Source organism: Pholis gunnellus (genome assembly GCF_910591455.1).
Source record: "Pholis gunnellus genome assembly, chromosome: 10".
Taxonomy (NCBI): domain Eukaryota; kingdom Metazoa; phylum Chordata; class Actinopteri; order Perciformes; family Pholidae; genus Pholis; species Pholis gunnellus.
In genome coordinates this window covers 18472260-18493096 of record NC_136537.1, presented here as the reverse complement: position 1 = coordinate 18493096, position 20837 = coordinate 18472260, and the positions used below count along the sequence as shown (strand labels likewise).

The 20837-nt window shown below is 40.4% G+C and overlaps 4 protein-coding genes across 5 annotated transcripts; 1 reads left to right on the top strand and 3 right to left on the bottom strand.

Moving 5' to 3' along the window:
* Positions 1 to 115: 115 nt before the first annotated feature.
* timm8a (translocase of inner mitochondrial membrane 8 homolog A (yeast)) lies at positions 116 to 2072 on the bottom strand. Its single transcript, XM_079167617.1, has 2 exons — positions 1880 to 2072; positions 116 to 1155 (listed from the first exon to the last, which is right to left on the bottom strand). Exons 1-2 carry the CDS (start codon positions 1988 to 1990, stop codon positions 994 to 996), a joined length of 273 nt encoding a protein of 90 aa, XP_079023743.1. The 5' UTR covers positions 1991 to 2072; the 3' UTR covers positions 116 to 993.
* A 259-nt stretch (positions 2073 to 2331) lies between these two features.
* btk (Bruton agammaglobulinemia tyrosine kinase) lies at positions 2332 to 12093 on the bottom strand. 2 transcript variants are annotated; one of them, XR_013767243.1, is made up of 18 exons: positions 12003 to 12093; positions 8173 to 8331; positions 7979 to 8083; positions 7257 to 7338; positions 6936 to 7061; positions 6775 to 6839; positions 6500 to 6687; positions 6279 to 6341; positions 6049 to 6103; positions 5846 to 5925; positions 5455 to 5582; positions 5169 to 5240; positions 4496 to 4667; positions 4054 to 4273; positions 3846 to 3910; positions 3183 to 3305; positions 2938 to 3095; positions 2332 to 2802 (listed from the first exon to the last, which is right to left on the bottom strand). XR_013767243.1 is itself a non-coding variant. In XM_079167073.1 (18 exons), exons 2-18 carry the CDS (start codon positions 8311 to 8313, stop codon positions 2731 to 2733), a joined length of 1911 nt encoding a protein of 636 aa, XP_079023199.1. In that variant the 5' UTR covers positions 8314 to 8331; positions 12003 to 12093; the 3' UTR covers positions 2332 to 2730. The 2 variants fall into 2 exon arrangements, 1 of the variants encoding a protein (XP_079023199.1); XM_079167073.1 differs by having other exon boundaries at positions 3187 to 3305.
* A 453-nt stretch (positions 12094 to 12546) lies between these two features.
* On the top strand, positions 12547 to 14912 carry rpl36a (ribosomal protein L36A). The gene is made up of 5 exons (XM_079167912.1): positions 12547 to 12595; positions 13341 to 13446; positions 13536 to 13603; positions 13693 to 13815; positions 14835 to 14912. The coding sequence occupies exons 1-5, from the start codon at positions 12593 to 12595 to the stop codon at positions 14853 to 14855; spliced, it is 321 nt and encodes a 106-aa protein (XP_079024038.1). The 5' UTR covers positions 12547 to 12592; the 3' UTR covers positions 14856 to 14912.
* gla (galactosidase, alpha) lies at positions 14737 to 20484 on the bottom strand. The gene is made up of 7 exons (XM_079167911.1): positions 20243 to 20484; positions 18718 to 18892; positions 17609 to 17783; positions 17252 to 17343; positions 16695 to 16856; positions 16106 to 16303; positions 14737 to 15887 (listed from the first exon to the last, which is right to left on the bottom strand). Exons 1-7 carry the CDS (start codon positions 20401 to 20403, stop codon positions 15558 to 15560), a joined length of 1293 nt encoding a protein of 430 aa, XP_079024037.1. The 5' UTR covers positions 20404 to 20484; the 3' UTR covers positions 14737 to 15557.
* Between the last annotated feature and the right edge of the window lie 353 nt (positions 20485 to 20837).

Genomic DNA, 20837 nt, shown 5'->3' with positions numbered 1-20837 from the left:
TTAAATGTACATTCTTAGTTAAACACGATGGTACATCCACATCTTTAGTTTAAAAAAAAAAAACAGGACAGAATGTTTTGCTTGTTGCACTGGTGTGTACTTTTTTATACAGTAATTTAAGTTTAAAGATTAATTTAAGGTTGAGTATTAGCCTGCCTAAACCAGATTGTGCCTTCAGTTACTGAAAACGATAACCTTATTCATAGGTTTGCACTTTTAACCTCAGCATACATGGTGATGTACGATTGTATGATTTAAGACCAATATAAAAGGCAAACAAATGATTTGCCCTGAATGCATTTCAATCATTTTGTTTTTGAATAATTGCTCTTTTGAGTTACTGTAATACCTCAGTATTGTATACAAACCGCACCAAAGAATGTCCTTCCTGTGTGGATTAACTCCCAACATGTGCCAAGCTGTAACATATCTCTGGTGTAACTGAACTTTTATGCGTGTATGATTAAAATTGAAATACATTACTTGACTACACTTGGAAGTATTTGGCATAATGTTTATTGCATATGTACAGTCCAAAACCATGCGCCTCTTCGGTCAAGACATCCGTTAATTCTCTTAAATTACAGCAGTGTGTGTGTTGAAGACCTTGTGTGCATGTTGAAGACCTTGTGGCTGTCAAAAACAGCTGGCTGACACTGAATGTCCCGGATGCATCCCTCTCTCTGCAGTCTCCCACACATTCAAGCTCAGTTTCGACAAACAAACAAAAAAGTCACTGTTGTTAACAGACCACAATCTTAAGCGTTTCGCAACACTCCTGTCCTGCTCAGTGGAGAACAAATAAAACCCTATACTTCTGCATCCGTACATTGTGTTTATCTGAGGCACTTTGTTTTAAAAGTAACACTTGATGCTGTTCCTTCGTTCCCAGTTGAACAGACAAGCTGTGTCCGGACAAAACGGCCTCGCCATGGAGCGTGAGCCGTGTGCGCGCGCGTGTCTCGTCAGTCCTTTTCAGGGACAGTTTTTTTTTTATTCTGACATGGTCTCAGAGAAGGAGGCCTTGCCCTTCTGAGTCTGTTCCAGTCGGTTCAGGATGAACTGGCTGGTGTCGATAAATCGCTCCACACAGTTAGCGAAGCACATGTCGGTCCTTGAGTCCAGCTTCGTTCCGGGTTTATCCATACATTTATCCTGGAGACAGAGACAAAGTCGTTCAGGTATATTACGTAGTACATCCCATTTAAAACAAGGAATGTTATACTATTAACGTTACAGCAAGTACTGGTTATCAGTCACAGTAGCGCGCGGCCTCACCCCAACTGTTACTCCAGCACTATATTGTTTTACTTTACTTTAATTATAAACAGAAGGGGAAGTTATGAGATAGATAAATAGTTACTCTTTTAATCCTGCAAGGGGAATTTTTTTTCACTACATCAGCAATTGTGGTACAGGTAAATAAAATAACAGTAAATATCAAATACACAATATATACAATGAAATATAATAATAATACTAATATATAATTATTAACTACTTTATACTCGCTGTACAGCAGCAGGTTGCGCCCTCAACGGCATGTTCGTGATCTCACACATGTCTACTTTCAGTCAGGTCTGATAAAATGATAAAATGATACAATGTTTGTTTCCACGGAGGAAACAAACATGTACATCCACATTTGCTACACTCTTCTCCTCGACGCTAACGTCAGCCATAGCAGGCCCGGGGTATTACTGTCCATAGCGGTCTGCAGAAATATTAAGATTTAAAGGCTTGCTTCGCAAACGCATCGTTCCAGACAGACAGAGTATCCTCAACTGTTGTGTAATTCTAGCTGTTAGCTCTAGCTTCATATTAACATGTACAAAAAGTGAACTGCAGAGCTGCATTGCTAGCGTGAAGCTGAACTTACCCAGCAAACCTCAGTCATTTGATGCACCAGCTGCTGAAATCTTTGTTTTTGAGACTCGATTTCGATGAAGTGCTGAAGCTGCGGGTCGGCTGTCGCTCCCTGGCCGTTCATATTTTGCAAAAAAGGCGGTCGTTACAGCAATATTCTTCTGATTATGGATCCCTTACGGCTCTGATGCTGACCTTCACGTGTATGTGTGGACGACAGGAAGCAGGAAGTAGTTCAACCAATCACAGAGCGCGTTCTTCTGACGCAGCTGTCGTCATCACAGTATTATTATTATTAGTAGTAGTAGTAGTAGTAGTATTAGTAGTAATAGTATTTGTAGTGGTAGTAGATTGATTACATATTATTTCATTAAAAAAATAAAGTTAATTCCAATTCATGTAAAAGTATTGTTACATCAAAAACAACAGGTTTATCAGATGTTTTGACATGTTTACGTTGTTATTTTCATTTCACAGGATGTTTCAGTAATTTCAAAGCCTGGCATACTTGGCTTTTATTTGTGCAATAGATATGTTCTCACAAAGCTTTTGTTTTCACATGCAAATGTGTTTAACAATGATTCCACCGAATACAATACACAGGATTCAATAAAGATAACCGTCAATAAAATATACAGATTTAAAATGCTACCCTGTAGGACTATACTTCTAGTAATGTAATAGGAAGGCTATTCTAATCAACGAGTTATGGTGGCATTCATATTATTCACATTACAGAGGACAGCAGTATGGCTGCGCAGCCCCATGTTCAAGTTGCTGCGGTGACTTTCCAGGGACGTATGGAGATGCTGCTCTGTGGGGACCAGAGAGAAGCCTCAGTGTGTGTTGAGATTATTTTGAGATCTACTGGAGCTCGTACAGCAAATCCTGAACAGTCAGCGCCAGCTCCTGAAAGGTGGGTCTCTCATCGGCTTTCTGAAAACGAAACAAAAAGAAGCTGTGAGGTTGCTGTTGCTGTCCACACAATGTTTTCATACGCTCCCATCACTCTGTACGATTGTCATGACCTCTACTGAGGCCCACAGCTCTAAATATACTACATTCACTTACTTCCAGCCAGCAGCTTGTCATAATGCTGTAGACCTTTTCATTGGCCAGCTGGGGGCGGTAGAGGCGCAGGCCCCGGGACACCTGATCCACTATTTCCGTGTTGTTAAGGCGCTCATACGGAAGCCGTCCCAAAGTGTACACCTCCCACAGAAGGACCCCTAAATATTTATAGAAGTTATGATGCTTTAGTACAGATGTTAATTCATGACCATAAATGCAGTGGGAAGTTGAAAAACACACTCTACTCACCATATGCCCAAATGTCTGACTTGCTGCTGAATTTGCAGTAGAGGAGGACCTCAGGAGGTGACCAGCGAACAGGAAACTTGGAACCTGCTGAGCTTGTGTACTCATCATCTAAGACATACCTAAGGCAGTAATTGAAGAAGTGTTCAGATCCTTCACTTTAAATGTGGAAGTACAAACACCACAATGTAAAAATACTCTGCTGCATCGGAAAAGAGCAAAAGTACAGAAGGATTGTCAACTCGATGTACTGAAAGTACCAAACGTTAAAGTACTCATTGTGAAGAAGAAATGCTCCCTGTGAGAAGTATTACTTATGTATTAATTCATATATAGCATTTCACTGCTGTAGTTGGTTGAGATGGAGCTAATTTTAACTTTATTTACTGTTTAAGATGATCTTATCTTTGTATGTAGAATCTTAATAAACAAAGTAACTAGTTACTAAAACTGTAAAATAAATGTAGTGGAGTCAAATCATAAGATTGAAATATAAATACTCAAGTATAGCATCTTTAATTCTACTTAACTACAGTACTTGAGTTGCCTACGTGTACTGTTACCTTCCATCACTGACCTGAGAGTAGAGCCAGATATTTCAGTTACTTTGTTAGACACCAATGTGCCTCATTGTGTCCTGTAATTCGTGTCAAGTATTTTACCTTGAAAGTCCGAAGTCAGTCACTTTGACGGAGCCATTCCCATCTACTAAACAGTTCCTGGCAGCCTGAGGACAAAACAAACAACAAGCTTGATTAAAGTGTAATCATTAAACATTTATTGTTATCTTCAAATACCTAATCCCAGCATATCTCAACACAACGGAATGATCTAGAGTTGGACACACTACAGTAGATCTATGTCTCTAACCAGGTCTCTGTGGATATACTGCTGTGACTCAAGATAGGCCATGCCCTCGGAGACGTCTTTACACATCTCCAGGAGCTGGACAGTCGTTGGGTGCTGCGTCAGGCCTTCCCTTAGGTACGTCAGCAGGCAGCCATTGGAAAGGAACTCAGTCACTATATAAATGGGTCTCTGTTTGGTGCACACGCCGTACAGCTGGACCAGGTTTTCATGGCGAAGCTTCCTGGTTTAAGCAAAAGCAGAAGGAAGTTAAGTATTATGTGTTGGGTTTTCTCACAGAAGTTATATAAACGACACTTCCCAGTGTGACACATGAGTTTTACGAGTCTCACGCACAAAATCACCACTGTCATTTCAACTGCAGTCAGTTCAAGTGTAGCAGCTTATTGAACGAAAAGGAAAGGGTCTGCTCAGCCCAAATTCAGACTCATTTAGTTTTGCTTACATCATGATTTTGGCTTCTTCAATGAAATCGTCTTCAGACATGGATCCCTCTTTAATCATCTTAATGGCAACATCATGCTGGCCCTGCCACTTTCCATACTTTACCACGCCAAACTGACCAGTGCCCAGCTCCTTGATGAAGGTGAGGAAACGGGGGTCAATCTCCCACACACCTGGAGCAAACAAAGCAGAATGGAGGAGCACTTTTACTATAGACTTGTAGCAGAGTTAGATGAGAAGACGGACACCACCATCATATGAAGTTATGGCCAACAGCTGCTTATCTTAGCATAAAGTCTGGAAGCAAAGGAAAAAAAATCTGCCAACGAGCACCTCCAAAGCTCACTAATTAACACAATATATTATGTTTGTTTAATCAATGCAAAAAAGTGAATCATCACATTGTGGTTTTACTGGAGGTTTTGCTATTTTCGGCAACTTCATGATGATGTTACTGCTCCTGGCCAGGAAATAGTCCTGCACATAACCCCCTATAAAACCAAGTTTCTTTGTATGCATTACGCAAAATAGATACAACATGTAAATAGTAAGCTTTAGTGGAGATTTATAAATTGCTCACACCGAGTCATTTCTAATCAGGGACCAGAGGTTAATCACCAGACATGATGATTGACGAGAGAATATATTAACAATGTATATTGATGTACTCTTACCATAGCCGAGCCCTGCTGTTGATGGAGGCCCTGCCCGGTTAGATACGATGTATTTCAGCCTGCTAACCATACCTAGTGAGGGAGATAACAAAACCTGTCAGGTCATCATTTTTGATGCACAGACCCTTGATTCCATTTTTTGATATTGTGTTTGTGTGCTTATATTTTGTTGCCGTCCCCCTGTTGAGTCATTTCCTTTTATTGCATGTTATTCTTTTACAAATATCCAATATTTTAAAACATTGCTTCATCTATATATCTATATGTTCACAGTTACTGTATCAACCTGCTGCATTGTGCTGATGGTAGTTTATGAGTTCTGGGATGGTGCCGAAATTATGCTTCTCTGCCAGGTAAAACTGTCCCTGTGTTGTGGTACAGATGTTATAATGTTTGCAGCTTCCACCAGTTTCCCTGTTGAGAGAAAAGGAAGAGTCACTTTTTCATCGATCATTTATCATGTATGCATAATATCTTCTTCGCCTTATCCACAACAGTCTCACAGAGCGAAGAAAAAGTTCTGCAGGCAGTTTGGTTTAGGTTTTGCATGAATAATTTACATCTCTCTCCCTCTGTGGCCCTCTGTTTCCGCTTTCATTACAAACAGTTCTTCTTTTGATACGTTCACACATGACTGGAACCAGTAGATGCAGTCTAACACCACCGAGCGTACTCACCCGCCAACCCTACTGAACAAAGACACGGTGTATTTCCCGGCCTTGCTCGAGTCCCGTATCAGGAAGCCCCCGTCTTTATTCTGGGAAACAACACATAAGTTCAAATTAAAAAAAAGTGAAATCAAGCTAAGTTCTACTAATTTGTAGGTGCACAAACGTATCAACGCTGTCTTCTGTATCAGTGTGTACGTCAATGAGTTTACCTCAGTCTTTAACAGCTGTTCTGCCTGGCTACGGGTCATGTTCTTGGAATACCAGCTGTGAAAACGAATGTGAACTTTTGCTGAATTTGTTTTTTTGCAACATTTAATGCTTCAGCAATCAAAAATACATTCATGTACAGACAGAAAACTTTACCAGGTGTTAATGTGCTGCCATGATAATTATAAATGAACGATGACATGAGAGACAGTACAATACTGCCCATACTCACTCAAATTTTTCTAGCCCATTTGTTGCTTCCACAACATAATTACAAGGTATATATCCTTCCTTTCTGCAAAAGAAAACAACACACATTGTATTTAGTTATAATGTTCAAATGTGCATCTTGGCTGGACTCTGAAGCGCTCACAAACACTAGAGCTAGAACCTTTTTTTGTGTGCTATTGTTTTAAGTAATTTCACAAGCTTCTCGCGTGAACTTTTTCTCACCCAGATTTGTCTCTGGCTTTCCACCAGTTCTGATCAGACATCTCCAGGATGGTGTACTCTTCATCCTTCCTCAGCTCCAAGTCTTGGGGTGTCTGGGACGTGTAATCATACTCTGCTATGACAGTCATGCCCACGGAGGGTGAAGGTGCCTCAGGGGGCTGTGGAGGTAAAGGCCGAACAGACTTCTCCTGGAAAAACACAGGATTACTGGATGTATTATTCGAATCGACTGTGTGTAGTCAGTGAAAAGTATTCGAAAGGGACTGCGTGTCTACCTCTGTTGGGGTGGGAGGAAGGGGTTTCCTGGATCCCCTTCGCCGAGATGGTTTGGATGTAAAGCCTATTAATTACATCATTTTATATATGAATGGAATGATTCGGTAAAAGTTTAAGTTTAGTGTTGCTGATATCAAACCAAAGATAATCCCAATCTCACCGTTCTTACTATCCAGCACCTTGCAACCCATAGCTTGTTTAACTTCCTGCTGGCAGCACAGCCACACCCCATCCGCCCAGAAACAAGGATGGTACTTCTGCATGAGATCCTTGTTGAAGCGCACCACTATGCACAAGCACCGCCATAGACACAGGACATTTACATTAAATCAACATTTTCATTTGCATGTGCACCCAGCATTTCGGTGGCGCAGGCACTGGGCGGTGCTAAAATACGGTCTGACATTGCATGTACTGCATGAAACACTGTGTCTGACAAGACACGTATACAACATTCATAGACTTCTATGCAAATACTGACTTTCTTTCAGCTTCTTTATCCACTGAGCCCGGGCATCCTCGGTCTTTGCAAAGATGTACAGCGGCCCCTCGTCGTAAACGATCTGTGGCAAGAATGAAAAAGAAAACACTCATCACCTGTTTTTTTTGTCTATCAATTTAAGACATTGGGTGATTTTCTATTTCTTAAGTTAGCTCAGTTAATACATATAAAATCTGAAGGAAAATTATACAAATGCTAATGTGCGATAATATTCACTGCAGCTTTATGGCTAATGCCAGCCAGACACCTTGCTCATGCCACCTTGACGTGTGAGTTAACATGTGTGCAATGGCAACACCTACGCAGTCACTGAAAGCCCCTGGATCATCTGAGTGTGAGAGATGGTTTCACTTCTTAACAATGGACTTTCACATTTTTAACTATTGGAGGATTGGACAGTTTCTGTCTGCCAAGGAGAAACCTTGGTGTTGTGGTGTGTGTTTCCATGTGCAGCTCCTACATAGCTTTTGACAAAAGAAATATAGCCTGTGCTTCATTATTATACCACAGTGACTGAATATAGAAAAGTCTTGTTCACACTCGCTATCTCCAAAAGGAAAACTAGCATACGAGTGAAAGCAAAAACTTTCTCCTGATTTTAGGCCAGTGAGAATGTGAAGTGGCTGCACTTTCACACATTGTTGCAGCTTGGTCTGAAGAGTCCCTGTCTGTTAAAGAAGTAAATCGACAGACATGTCTACCTGGAAAGCATGCATGCGCTCTGGCGGAGAATTGGGCTCCGGCTGGACCGTCTCCACACATTTGATCTTCTCGAGGTCAACTGATCCTCTGAAACCTTTTCGCTTCTGCTTACCAGATGAGGAAACAGTCAGGTAACCAACAGACACATGTGATGCTATTGCAATATAGTGTTTCTGTAGGTCCATATACGTACCCCTTTGTCAGAATCAAAATCATAGTAGGCTATTTTCTCCTGGGTGAGAACAAACCATCTCTCCTTGTAGTTCAGAGGGGAGGTCTTCTTCTTCTGCTGCGATCGTTTAATGAAGATTTCTTCCAGTATATTGTCTGACATGATTCAGTCAGGATTAATCTACATGGGAACAAAGAATAGGGAATAATGTTGTAAAGCACAACAGCAAGCAAAACACCCAACTGTTTCCTTTGTGGCAGAGCAACACTGAACGGTAGGAATGTGCTTAGCTTAGCACTATAAGTCAGCCTTTTGGGTTATGTTGCACTTACACTTCAGTGTTTTCAATTACTTTGAACAGAATTGAAGTCAATAGTCATAATAGAAGTCATTCAGTCAGAGCAATGGCACTTGTGTGGGAGGAGATGAAGAGACACGCAGCATGAATGCGAGCACATATCAGCGTGTGATTAGCTGTAGTTTGCATAAGCCCTGCTTTTCCTGCCAGCGACATCCTTTTCAATTCCAAAAGTCCCCCATGTGTCACATCTGGTTCCCTCGGCTACCGTATCTTGGTCAACATCAAACTGTGTGAGGAGATTTTAGATAATAATTTCCACCAAATCCCTTGTCTACTCCTCCTAATATGATCAGTTGGCTTTGTTCCTCCTCCTCTCAGATTTTTGTGATATTAAACACGATCAGCTGCACCCAAAGGTTTTTGGTGGTTTTATTTTAATTGGCTTGATAGACTGACTGATTGATTTTGCTCTCTCTGAATGCAGACACAAATACACACAGTCGTGTTTTCATGACTTTTGGGACATTGCATTGACTTACATTCACTACCTGGAGACTTACCCTCACCCTAACTGCTGCTACCAGCCCTATCCTAACCCTTACTCCAACCTTAAACCCGAGACTTCATGCTAAAATGTAAAGATTTACTTCATGGGGAAGTGCAATTGTACTCATTTTGTACCTAAATAAGGCGAATAGATGGTTAAAGCACCACAAATAGGATCCACCAACTACTGCAGCAATTAATGCAGTAACTTAAAGTTAATGCAACACATTCAAATGATGTATGTTCTATATATGGTTTTGGTGTTTTCAGAAACACCATCTAAATGAAATTAGTTTACTGGCAAACTCACCATAAAAGATATGAAACAATCTCACCATCACAAGGCTTCCTCTGTCACATAGAAGGCTCACACTCATTATTACATTTGACCTGCACTATGACATAAGTTGGTCTTTTTTCAGTCTAAAACACCTGCTGACTTCTAGTGCTGAACTGAAACGTACACCTCCAAAACAAGACATTACATTACATTACAGTCATTTAGCAGACGCTTTTATCCAAAGCGACTTACAATAAGTGTATTCAATATATTCAAGAGAACTACTAGTCACCAGAAGTCATAAGTGCATCTCCTTTTTTAAACAAGCATCTAAGAGCATAAACCACAGCAAAAATACAGTGCAGAAACAAACTAATACAAATACAATAAATACAACAAACTAATACGAATACAAGACAGGACCTCTATTGATACCGTATCTAGTGGGTCACAGAAATACTGATGGCTGTTAAGTTATGAGGATAATGTAAACTCTGTAAACAAAAAAATATAAACTCTAAATATCTTCGCATTTTGGAAAAACAAGTTAGCAACATGAAACATAATTCACTACATACAGTAGATGGGTGTTTTATTCAGAATTAATTGGTAGTAAAGGAAGAAAATCATCACAAATGCTACAGAAAAGTACCTTGGGATGTGGAATATTTTATCCCAATTGAATGTAAATAGCGGGTGACAGGCTCTATAGGGTGTTAAATTATCATGACCTATCACACAGGCAGTACAGTCAGCTTGAGCTGTAACCGACTGATGCAGAAGTAAAATTATAAATAACCATAAAGCACTATTCATAGATGTTTTTTCACTGTCTAAAAACACATATAATTCTAAAATACTAGAATAGTACACAGTGCACTAATGGTAGAGAGAGTCATCATGCATTATTGCCAGGTAAATCGTGGATCAGATGCTCAAACTCACCCTGAACTGCTGAACTACTAATTGTCTCTGTCAGATCTGTTTGCACTTCAGCTCAGCCTATTTTCAGCTTGTGTGCACTTCCTTCTATCATCTGAACTGTAACTTTAACACCCCCAGAGAAGCTTCTGTCACTCCCTGCTAACCAGTGTGTGTGTGTGTGTGTGTGTTACATTTCTTCACAGTAGACTGACAATACCTGTCAGTTTTGTTTATGCTGTCATAAACCAACAGCAGTGTTCCCCATTCTGTGAAACATTGTTTACTCATTCCTCATTCTTCGCCGCCTCGTGTTTTCTCACATCACTATGTTGAGTATAGAGGTCAGCATACTCTGATAGTGGATGATCAACACACTGATGTAGCATCCATTCTCTCTTTCTCCCTGATCGAGTGGAGCCATTCGACTGAAACGCTTCACTGTATCATGGCCACCAGAAGGAGTTTTTTTTTGTGTGTCTTTTTTGAAGGGAGTTGACGCACGGTGGCTGACACAGACGGACCGATGGGGAAGTTGCATCAGTGTTGAACTGCAATGTGCAGGGAGAAGAAACCCAGAGCCCTGTAGCCTGACATGATCTATCTCATTCTCTCAAATGTAGTTATCATTAGCATATTTAAAGATGTATGTTTCACCTGTGATGTGTGATGTAACTCGCCACTTCATTTACATTTACAACTGGACAATAATCACTTTTTTTCTTAGATTTTGCAGAATTCTCCTCTGTTTCTGCACAGCACAACAACACTTTAACACTTTGCAGAAAGGAGTTTTTTTTCTCACTTTCAGCAACTCAAAAGTCAAGAATACCCAAAGCGTATCCCTAAAATACCTCTGTGTCACTACCTTGGTGCGTGCAAGGCAGTGCAACATGTTTTAAACATGAAAAGGGCCAAATGTAACAAATAAAGTCTAATGAACGTTCGCCCGCGTTGCATGATGTCCTCTACGCGTGACACAGCAAACAACCATATCGTGAAAGAGTTGCTTTTTACAGGAACCTGTCAAGATGCTCTCTTTCCTGACGTTTCCTGAAAGATAAGTGGCACATACAAGAAAATGTGCACGTATGAGTGTTTGTGCGTGTGTGTCTAAGAGAAAGAGGCAGTGAGAGAAGAAAAAAGTGACGTGGATGTTCGGTACAAGTAGTAAATGCTGTATCCAACCACAAAGAATACTCTCTCACACATATTACGATACCACATCAATTTGCTGCGTTCTGTGGAGGTCAATTTTCAGAACACACAAATATGAATTAGCATTCGTAGCATGTAAATAAAGGACATTTTGTCTCAATGTCTTAAATTCTAATGTATAAACGTGCAAACTAATTCACATGATTCAAGATATGTGTGATGCATAAATTATAAAGATAACCACATGAAAATACAAACCACTATAGTGCTGCAAGATGTGTCGATACAAGGGTTTCAAAATCATGCAAAGTACAACAAAATACACTACAGTCCATCACTGTCGACAAAACATTCAGAAACAAATAAAATATCTTTGCACTTTAGCAGATAATGTCACTCTGGTTTGACTTGTGTATTTTTAGTTTTGTGGTGAGTACAGACTGCATTTAGGATTTGCATAAACAAAAAATTAATGGTTTTCAATTCAGTGCTCGCACAAATCTACTCGATACTACTTTCGTCCAAAGGCTTTAAGATGAAATGCATTCTTACAGCTGCTGTTTTATCTTTTAAACGTAAGTGCTCAAATGACTAAAAAATAGTTCCTGACCTTACGGCCTACATTCAAAGAGCTTTGACACTTACCCAGACACCCAAAAAAGTACAGCATCAGACAGACAACTTCAGATGCTGAGGCTTGAAGCAGTGACATGAACCTTTGCCTCAGTTGCTCGCCTTCCATAAAATGTGTTAGTCTGTGATGCAAGAAGCTTAAACCCACCCACAGAGAGGAATTGACTCTGCTAACTTCCCCTTTTTCTTCCTGCTCATTTTCATATCAGCCCTCTGGACAGTTTTGGTGATAAGTGGAAGCGGGCTAAACATTAACGTGGAACCATTTGTGTCGTTCACATATATAGCACACTTTTATTTAAGGTAATTTCTTATTCGGTAAACTGCCAATTTCAGTATTACTGGAACAAGACATAAACAAACTTCAAGCTGATAACTTCTGCAGGCATTAAAAAGTCAGCTCATTGTGTTTTACAAAAACTAAATTAATAACTCCCAAATGTACTGAAAATGTGAGCTTTTTGGTGGGTTGTTTGTGGTAGTCCTCCTGACATGTCCCGCCGCTAGGGGGCGCGCTATACAGCCCGTTCACCGCGGAGGACTACATTAGGATCCGCTTCCGGCCTCTACCGTCCTCTTTTCCTCTGCATCGGGACGTAGCCATGGTAAGACATTTCCTCACGCATTACACTTTTACAGAATCCAACTCAATCTTGCCAATTAAAGAATCCTTACTTATTCTAGTTAACTCACATATGTTAACAGTCTTTCGATACACATACTGATGGTAGTATTATCCACCTAATGTACATTTTAAGCTGTTATATTATAATTTTACTCCCGCTTGCTGTGTTAGTGGTGAAATGCTGCTTTGGCAATGCGTACTTCCACTTCAACCGGCCTCTTTATTAAGATAAATTACAGTTAGATGTTAATCAACGTTAATGTTATTACCGACACCATCATTCTCACTCATGCGTTATTGCAGCGTTACACGTTTACACATATTTAGTGTTTAATTCACGTTAAATAGCTACAATGCTAACATGTTAGCTCGCTAGCTAGTGTCACCTGCTTTAACCCAGACCAGGGCGCTAACAGTTAGCTACGTTTTAATGGTAAACACGGGACGTTACTAAATGCGTTAACTTAACACTGTGTCGATGAAGTTTAAGTTTTTAAACCGTTGATCTCCACGTTTAGCTAGCTAGCTTGTTTGCTAATCAACGTAAAAGTTTAGCAGTTGCCACCTGAGATCCGTTAATAACAACCTTTTAATCTTATTTACAGGCCTTGGATGTCAAAATGATTAATTTCCCAAATTGTCACGTGTTGAGCTTGTACTAGTTTCTCAGTCTGCTGCCAGGTGTATTGCAGGTATGCTCATGGTTTATCTTTTGTGTTCTCCAGGTTAACGTCCCGAAGACCCGCAGGACTTACTGCAAGAAGTGCAAGAAGCACCAGCCCCACAAAGTCACCCAGTACAAGAAGGGAAAGGATTCCCTCTATGCACAGGGTGATTATTCCCTCTTTTTATAGTGGTGTGTATCGGTTTATGGTAAATGAGTTGTCATGAAATGTAGCTGAACTGTATGTGCTCTCTAGGTAAGAGGAGATACGACAGAAAGCAAAGCGGGTACGGTGGTCAGACCAAGCCCATCTTCAGGAAAAAGGTACGTTTTAGATCTGCCATGTTAAGTAGTGTGTGTGTGTGTGTGTGTGTGTTAGTGAAATCAGACTCAATGATGATCTGTCTTTTCAGGCTAAGACCACGAAGAAGATTGTGCTGAGGCTTGAGTGTGTCGAGCCCAACTGCAGATCCAAGAGAATGCTGGCCATCAAGAGATGCAAGCACTTCGAGTTGGGTGGTGACAAGAAGAGAAAGGTACGAGTCATTGATGTTGTGTTATTTAGCAAAGTTGGCGTGTGCTTTCCTGCCGTGCCCTGTAAGTCATGGGTCATTTTCAGGTATGCTTTCTGAATAGTGCAGACGGATTGCTGCACCTCAAATCACTTCCTAAATCTTCTGCGGCGAGCTTTACCTGTTGTCTCACTCACTATCTTGACAGTTGGTTAATGGGGGACACCACTTAAAGTATTCAATTGTTAATGTTTTTAAATAGTTGTCTGAACTGTAACACTGATTAAATATCAGCTACATGTAGAGCACTATGCAGTGTAGCTTTTACAGAAGGAGCAAGAACATGGATTTCATTTAGCAGAATTAAATGAATTTTATATTTAATGGAATCTTATTCACCACCGCTTTATAAGAGGTGTACTGTGAGTGCACACACTTCCATAAGATAAGGGAGTTGAAGAAAATGACTCCGTTCAGATTGGTGACCTCTTTCTGGCCTCATGATCTGCTAATTGCTTTAAAAAAAAACATTGTGTTAATATCAGTATTTGTAGCTTTTACCTGGCATGAATGAAATTTAGTAGTTTTTAATCTTGCTTGTGAATTTATGGTCTGGAAGGGGTCAAGTAAGAACAAATGTTCCTCAAAATTAGTGAAACTGTTGCACCCTAAATGCTAAACCAAGAACAATTGTTGAGCCGTGAACTGAAGAAACTTTTTCTTAAGTGTTCATTTCACTGATTAACTTGTGGTAGATCTTGCTCTTTGACATTTAGGATGGTTTTATAATGAGATGAATGGACAACATGTAAATAACAGAGTAGCATCTTTGTCTAGTTGTCTTCATGCACCCGACAGTGCAACATTAACCCAACATGTTTGGATCATAATAAGATTGCAAAAATGCTTTTTATGTGGCGTTAAAGCCAACAAATGTGAGGTGAACATGATCACAAAAACTCTTTATTCAAAGATAATACAACAGTTTCATTCTCCTCATAGTAGATTGTGAATTCATTGTATTTTTTGTTTTTCTCTTACAGGGCCAGGTCATCCAGTTCTAAGCTGTGGGCCAGTTTCCTGGAGGAAATTTTCATTTTCAATAAATGTATTAAAACACACATTGGGAGTTTGGCTCTTTCATTCACCTCTAGTTTCAAAATGCTCGTTGTTAAAGAAGCCCGGTCTTGTACTGTAAGCTTCTGGAGTGACCTGGGTGATGCGCTGGTTGTAGTCTAGATTTACCTTGGTTGTCCGTTGCATCGAGTACATCATCACAGACAAGTTTGTTGAATGAGAGTTCGTTTATTTCTTTCCAACGACATTAAAGGCAGCATTTGCATAAACACATCACAGTTACCGTAAAGCGGTCAAAACCCTGCCCTTCCGGGGGTCAAACACCTGACAACAGTGATTTCAGGACCTATATACCTGAGCCCAGGACATTATACAGCGCCACCCAACATATACAGAGATAAATAGTTGTATTTACAAAACCATATTTGTCTCTAACACATGTTTGCAAAATTCAAGCTTTGTCTTTTAACATGCCTATTAGAGGCAAAGTCTGGACAATTCCCAGCATGTGTTCAAAAGTACTTTCCAGTAATTCAACTTGATAAAAAGGAGCTGAGGTACAATATTCATAGTATTTGGAGGATTCAAGTAAACTTTAAAACATTTCCCCTTTTTTTAAAATTAAGACTTTTCTTACAAAAGCAACACATCTGTTAAAAATCAATCGTGTTGGCAAAACCACCAAAGGATTACAAAATGATGTGGTTGCGTTTCACAGCCGTGTCCTCCCAGTAGAGCTCATTGAACCCTGTGACGTCTCCGCTGATGGGAGTGACTGTCAGTAGAGCTGTGCCTGAGGGGTTGACGGACACGACCACTTTGGTATGCGGAGTCTGAACACCCAGTTCCTGGTACTGAGGCAGGACCTGTGTGACGTTGCACTGCGGGTCACAGATCTTCCAGCCAGGAACCGCTCTGAGGAAAAACCCTCGCGGACCACCGATCTCCATCATGTTCAGCACAGCGATGGCCAGTCGCTTCTTAGACAGAGGCCTCTCCCACACCTCGAAAGTGTCCACCTGTAGGGAGAAGTTATGCTTGATTCCACACTTCGAATTTCCATTATTACGTTGATCATCAGCCACACTAATGATAAAATGAAGATCATTGCGAAAAGTCTTAAGTTAGTCTATGAGGCTCTGTTAAGTTGACCATTTAGCATTTCTATATAGCGACCAAATGTACTATAAATGCTGATTCCAGGAGGGGTTTATGCTTTGTGTCGCCTCTCACCCACCTTGGCAGTGCGGTATCCTTGCTTGCCCAGCGGGTCCTGGCTGATGTCTATGATGTGTTTGTTCTGCAGCAGCTGCTTTGAGCGAGGACAGATGTCCCTCAGATCATTAGAAACCAGCAGAGGGGCCGCCATGATGGCCCATAATGCCATCTGAGACTCCTGCTGGGCATGACTGAGGCCAAAGTTCCCAATCACGAGCTAAATATGAAAATAAAGCAATTTAGGATATCATCCTTTTTTATACATTGTGGTTTTCAAACTACCAATTTGACCCTTTTATTGGAGTGAATAATTTACTGAACCTATAAAAATAATGTAAATACAGAGGCTTCAACTGAGATGGTGAATTTTAAGGGAATGGTTTGTTATTTTGGGAAATAAACTGATGTATATATAATTGTGCTAAGCTAAGTGACTAATTTAACTTGTGTTATCGATCTCATCTATCTCCCTGCAGGAAAACAAATGACATTAAAATGTTCCTACAGCTATTCCTCTTCAAAATGATTGTACAGCTTGAAGTGCACTGGTTCTTTGCTTAGGTTACGGTCAAACAGGAGTATATAAGAGCTGGAGTAGAGCAGAGTACCATATCGGGGTCGTTCCATCCTCCAGGTCCAGCCGAGGGGACGATAGTGTCTTGATGAGAAGCAGTCCATTCCAAGATGGACTTGACAGAGCTCCATGAGTCGTACACGTCATCGAAGTTGCGCCAGTGGTTACAGGCCTCCCGAATGGCTGTGTAGTTGGGCTGCAGGCACAGAAATGCTCTTTTTATGTCATATAACACATGATGTATGGTGTCATCAAGCAGTGGACAATCAATAAGTATTCATATTTGTTTTTACTATTGTGTGGGTGGAATGTTGGAATATAAATCCGATAATGATTGATATCGATAATGCATGTCAAGATTTACAGTTTTTTGTTTACCAAGTAATCTACCAATTGTTTTCTCAATTAATTGAGTAATTATGGCAAAATATAAAAATGGTGAAAAATTACTGTTATGATTTCCCATCTCTAAAATGATAAAGATAAGCATCAAATCCTTGCTGGAGCATTTTTGCAATAAAAAAAATACATCACTAAACGTTTAGTTGCCGTTTTAATTCAAAGTGCTGTAAAGACAGAACAACGTCTCACCTTCTGGAAAGGCCACTCATACAAAGGCCACTCACAGGAGTACAGGATACTTCTTCCGGTTGTGTTCAGTGCTTTTGACATATTCACGTATCCTTAACCAGAATAAATCAGAACGTGTTAGATTAAAGCCCATAAAAAAAGCTTGTCTATTGAGTCCATGGAGGTTCGGAATCAGAACCATAATATGGACCCAGATTATTGATAAAGATTACATTTAATGTGTATTTACGTACATATCAATGAGCCCCTTTAAGTAGCATTTGCTTTAGGTGAAGTACATAGCAGTAAATGGGGACATTGTTTGTTCGTCGCCATGTTCAAATAATTAAAAATCATACTTCAGAATTCTAAACTCACCTTCTCCCAGCAAGGTCCAGTCCATATTGCAGCCATCAAACTTGAGCAGATCCACATCCCAGTCAGCAAAAGTCTGAGCATCTGTCTCATAGTAACCAAGACTGCCAGGGTATCCAGCACAGGTCTTTTTCCCTACATCTGCATAGATGCCCAGCTTCAGTCCCTTAGAATGGACCTTAAGACAGAGAAATACAATTCATTGATGGAGTTTACAAGTGCAGGATATTTGAAGAGGGATGGTGTGCAGACATTCAGGCAAAGATACTCAAAAACAGCAAAGGAGGCCTCTTTTTAAAACAAGGTTTCAGAAGATCAAACAGTGTGCAGACCTCCTTTGTGCCCTGCAGGATATGGATATTTTACCAGTAGATGGCGATGTTGCACAGCTAAAAACTTGGTGCCTCTGTCACAGGACACAGCTCTACCTTCGTGGGCCCAAATGTATCGATTTCCTGGTGAACATCACTTTTCAGCAGCCTGTCACAGTGGCCTCCAGCTCAAGAGAGTTGTAGCAGAGAGTGTGAACGACGGCGCACTCCTACACGAGACCAATATGTGCCTACGTGTCTCCCCCGGCTCTCCAGGTGCTGAATTTCTACCGGCATGAAAATTGAGACCTGGGTTCCACATCTGGTCCTTTCCCCTTCATTATGTAAATAACTTCAGGTCGGCTCAGATGGATATGTAATGAATATGTAATCTGACTGTGTAATCACTTTTACTCCGAGAGTTATTTAACTCTAACTTTAATTTTTTTATTTGTCAAAGATTTTCAAAGTTAGACGCATTGCACCACAGATTTGTTAACGTTGGACCCCGTGGAATCACATCAAAGGGAATATGTGTTAAATATGACATAATTTACCATTATATAACTGTATACTATTCATAATGCAGCCCATAGCCTGGAAACTAGAATACAACAAGTCATATCCAAGTGCACACTCTCATTTCTGCCCTCTTCCTGCTGGTGAAGAGAATTGAAAGTATTTCTCGCTTCTCTTAAGTCTCTCTGAACGCCTCTCTCTTTGATGCCTATGGAGGAATTATGGCATTAATAGAGTATTCACACCCAGAGTCTCCATGCCTCTTCTGTATCTACTACTCACGTAGTCGGCCAGTTTCTTGATGCCCCCCGGGAATCGTTTTGGGTCTGCCTGCAGGCGGCCCTGGGCATCGCGCTGACGGGAGGGCCAGCAGTCGTCGATGCAGACGTACTCGTAACCGGCCTCTTTCCAGCCCTCCTTCGCCATCACATCTGCCATCTGCATGTACAGACGCTCACTGCCAGGGCAACAGGAGGAGACAGGCGGGGCCGATAGTATCAGTTTAGATGCCAGTGTTCGATGTCATGTGCACGAGCAATATGGCAGACTATGTTATTCTCATGATGCCAGTCTCTCTGTTGTTCATTGTCGACCGATATGACACAATAACAATCCAACCAACAGGCCACGCTTTGTTGGCCAGCTCTTTCTAGGAGAAAAAACATGTTTGCTGTGCAAAAGAAGTGAGTTATTTGAGTAAACAAAAAGAGACTGTTAACTTGTTGATTTGTATCTGCAACTCGTATGATAATTGATTGATTGATTTAGTGACAAACATTCTCAAATTTGAGAATTTTCGTTGTTATATGTGATAGTAAACTGAATATCTATCTGGAGATATCTATCTCTCACTTTGGGCTCTTGCTTTTTGACATTTAATAGACTAAATTATGAATTAATTTCTCAAGAAAAATAATCAGCAGATGAATAAATAATGAAAACAATCATTAGCTGCAGCCCTAATAATGACTTAGCATCTAGTCTGAAATCAGACGATATGCTGCATTGGCTGGTCTTACATTATAGTAAATAGAATATTTTTGACTCATGAGGACGCCACCTTGGGATTTAAGTACCTAATATTGATGGGCAATTTTCACTGTGGTCTGAAACTATTGATTATTTGAGAAAATAAATGGCAGGTTGATGTTGAAACTAATGGTTTGTTGCAGCCTTATGTTTCTATTTTTTCCCCCAATAAATCGGGTTCATCCCTGTACGAGACCATATTACCTTTAACATGTCTGACATGTGTGCATACTTCTATGTTCTTTAATTGGCACATTTATTTTATCACATTTCACATGACATTATTATCTCCCAGTGCCTCAAACCAAAGAACAGATACAGGTAAATTAAATCAGGCGGTGCCATTATCATCCTGTCTTATCAAATGTCCACTCTGTTTACAATCACGTGTCTCTGCTATCATTGTCTTTCCTTCTGAGACAGTTTCTCAATTATGAAATAAAGATCACAAGATAATTACAAGCTGTCATAATTAAAAAATAATGATTGCATTAAAAATAATGACCATGTAATTAGTTTGTAGTTATAATTCTGAGATGCTTACAGTTGCATGTTTAGGATTCATCTTTTGTTAATACCCCATAGATTTGTTTGTTTAGTTTATTGTGCAAACAAACCCCATGTTGTCACTTCCTGTACACGGGGCCTACATTTAAGAGCTTTCATTTACGTTTTTTACGTTTAAGTCATTTTCTAACAGACGTTTTATAAATGAGATGTTTAAAAGAGGAGGATTTGTGAGTTCATAAAATAAAACTGCAGCTCAGCTGTCTCTTACCTGATGCAGTTGTTGGGGTCCCTGTCACAGTCGATGTTACACATGAACCTCTCCCAGTGCAGCCAGCCCATTGTGGGCTTCAGCGCGAGACCATTGTCCAACGCGTCAGCAGCTGGGCTGACTAAAACGACGAGCGCAAGGAGACACGCGACTCTGCACATTTTGACTTTTAAACCCGATACTTTTCGCACAACAATGACAGTAAGCGCCTGTGTTTTGATTTGTATCTATTTCCTCGTTTTAAACGCCTTCAGCCCGCCCCCTGTGCGATTGACGTAATTATGGACCAATAGAATCACAATGCGCCTGTAACTGTCCAATAGCGTTTCAACTACAAACCAGGAAGCGCTGAACGTCCGCTGATGGAGTCAGGTGAAAACATCATGTCAGCTGACATGACAACGTAATAAGCAAGTCTCGTGACTTTCCTTAACACTGAAACATAATGAAACGTAAAGCAAAAATGGAAAAGATTCAGGTGGCATTTAATGATGCTTTTAGAATCTTGCTCAGTAATCTCAGTTTCTCGACCTTCCATGCTGTGTTGAGGAATTCTATCTCCTCATTTAAATGTCAATTGAATGACTCAGAAAAT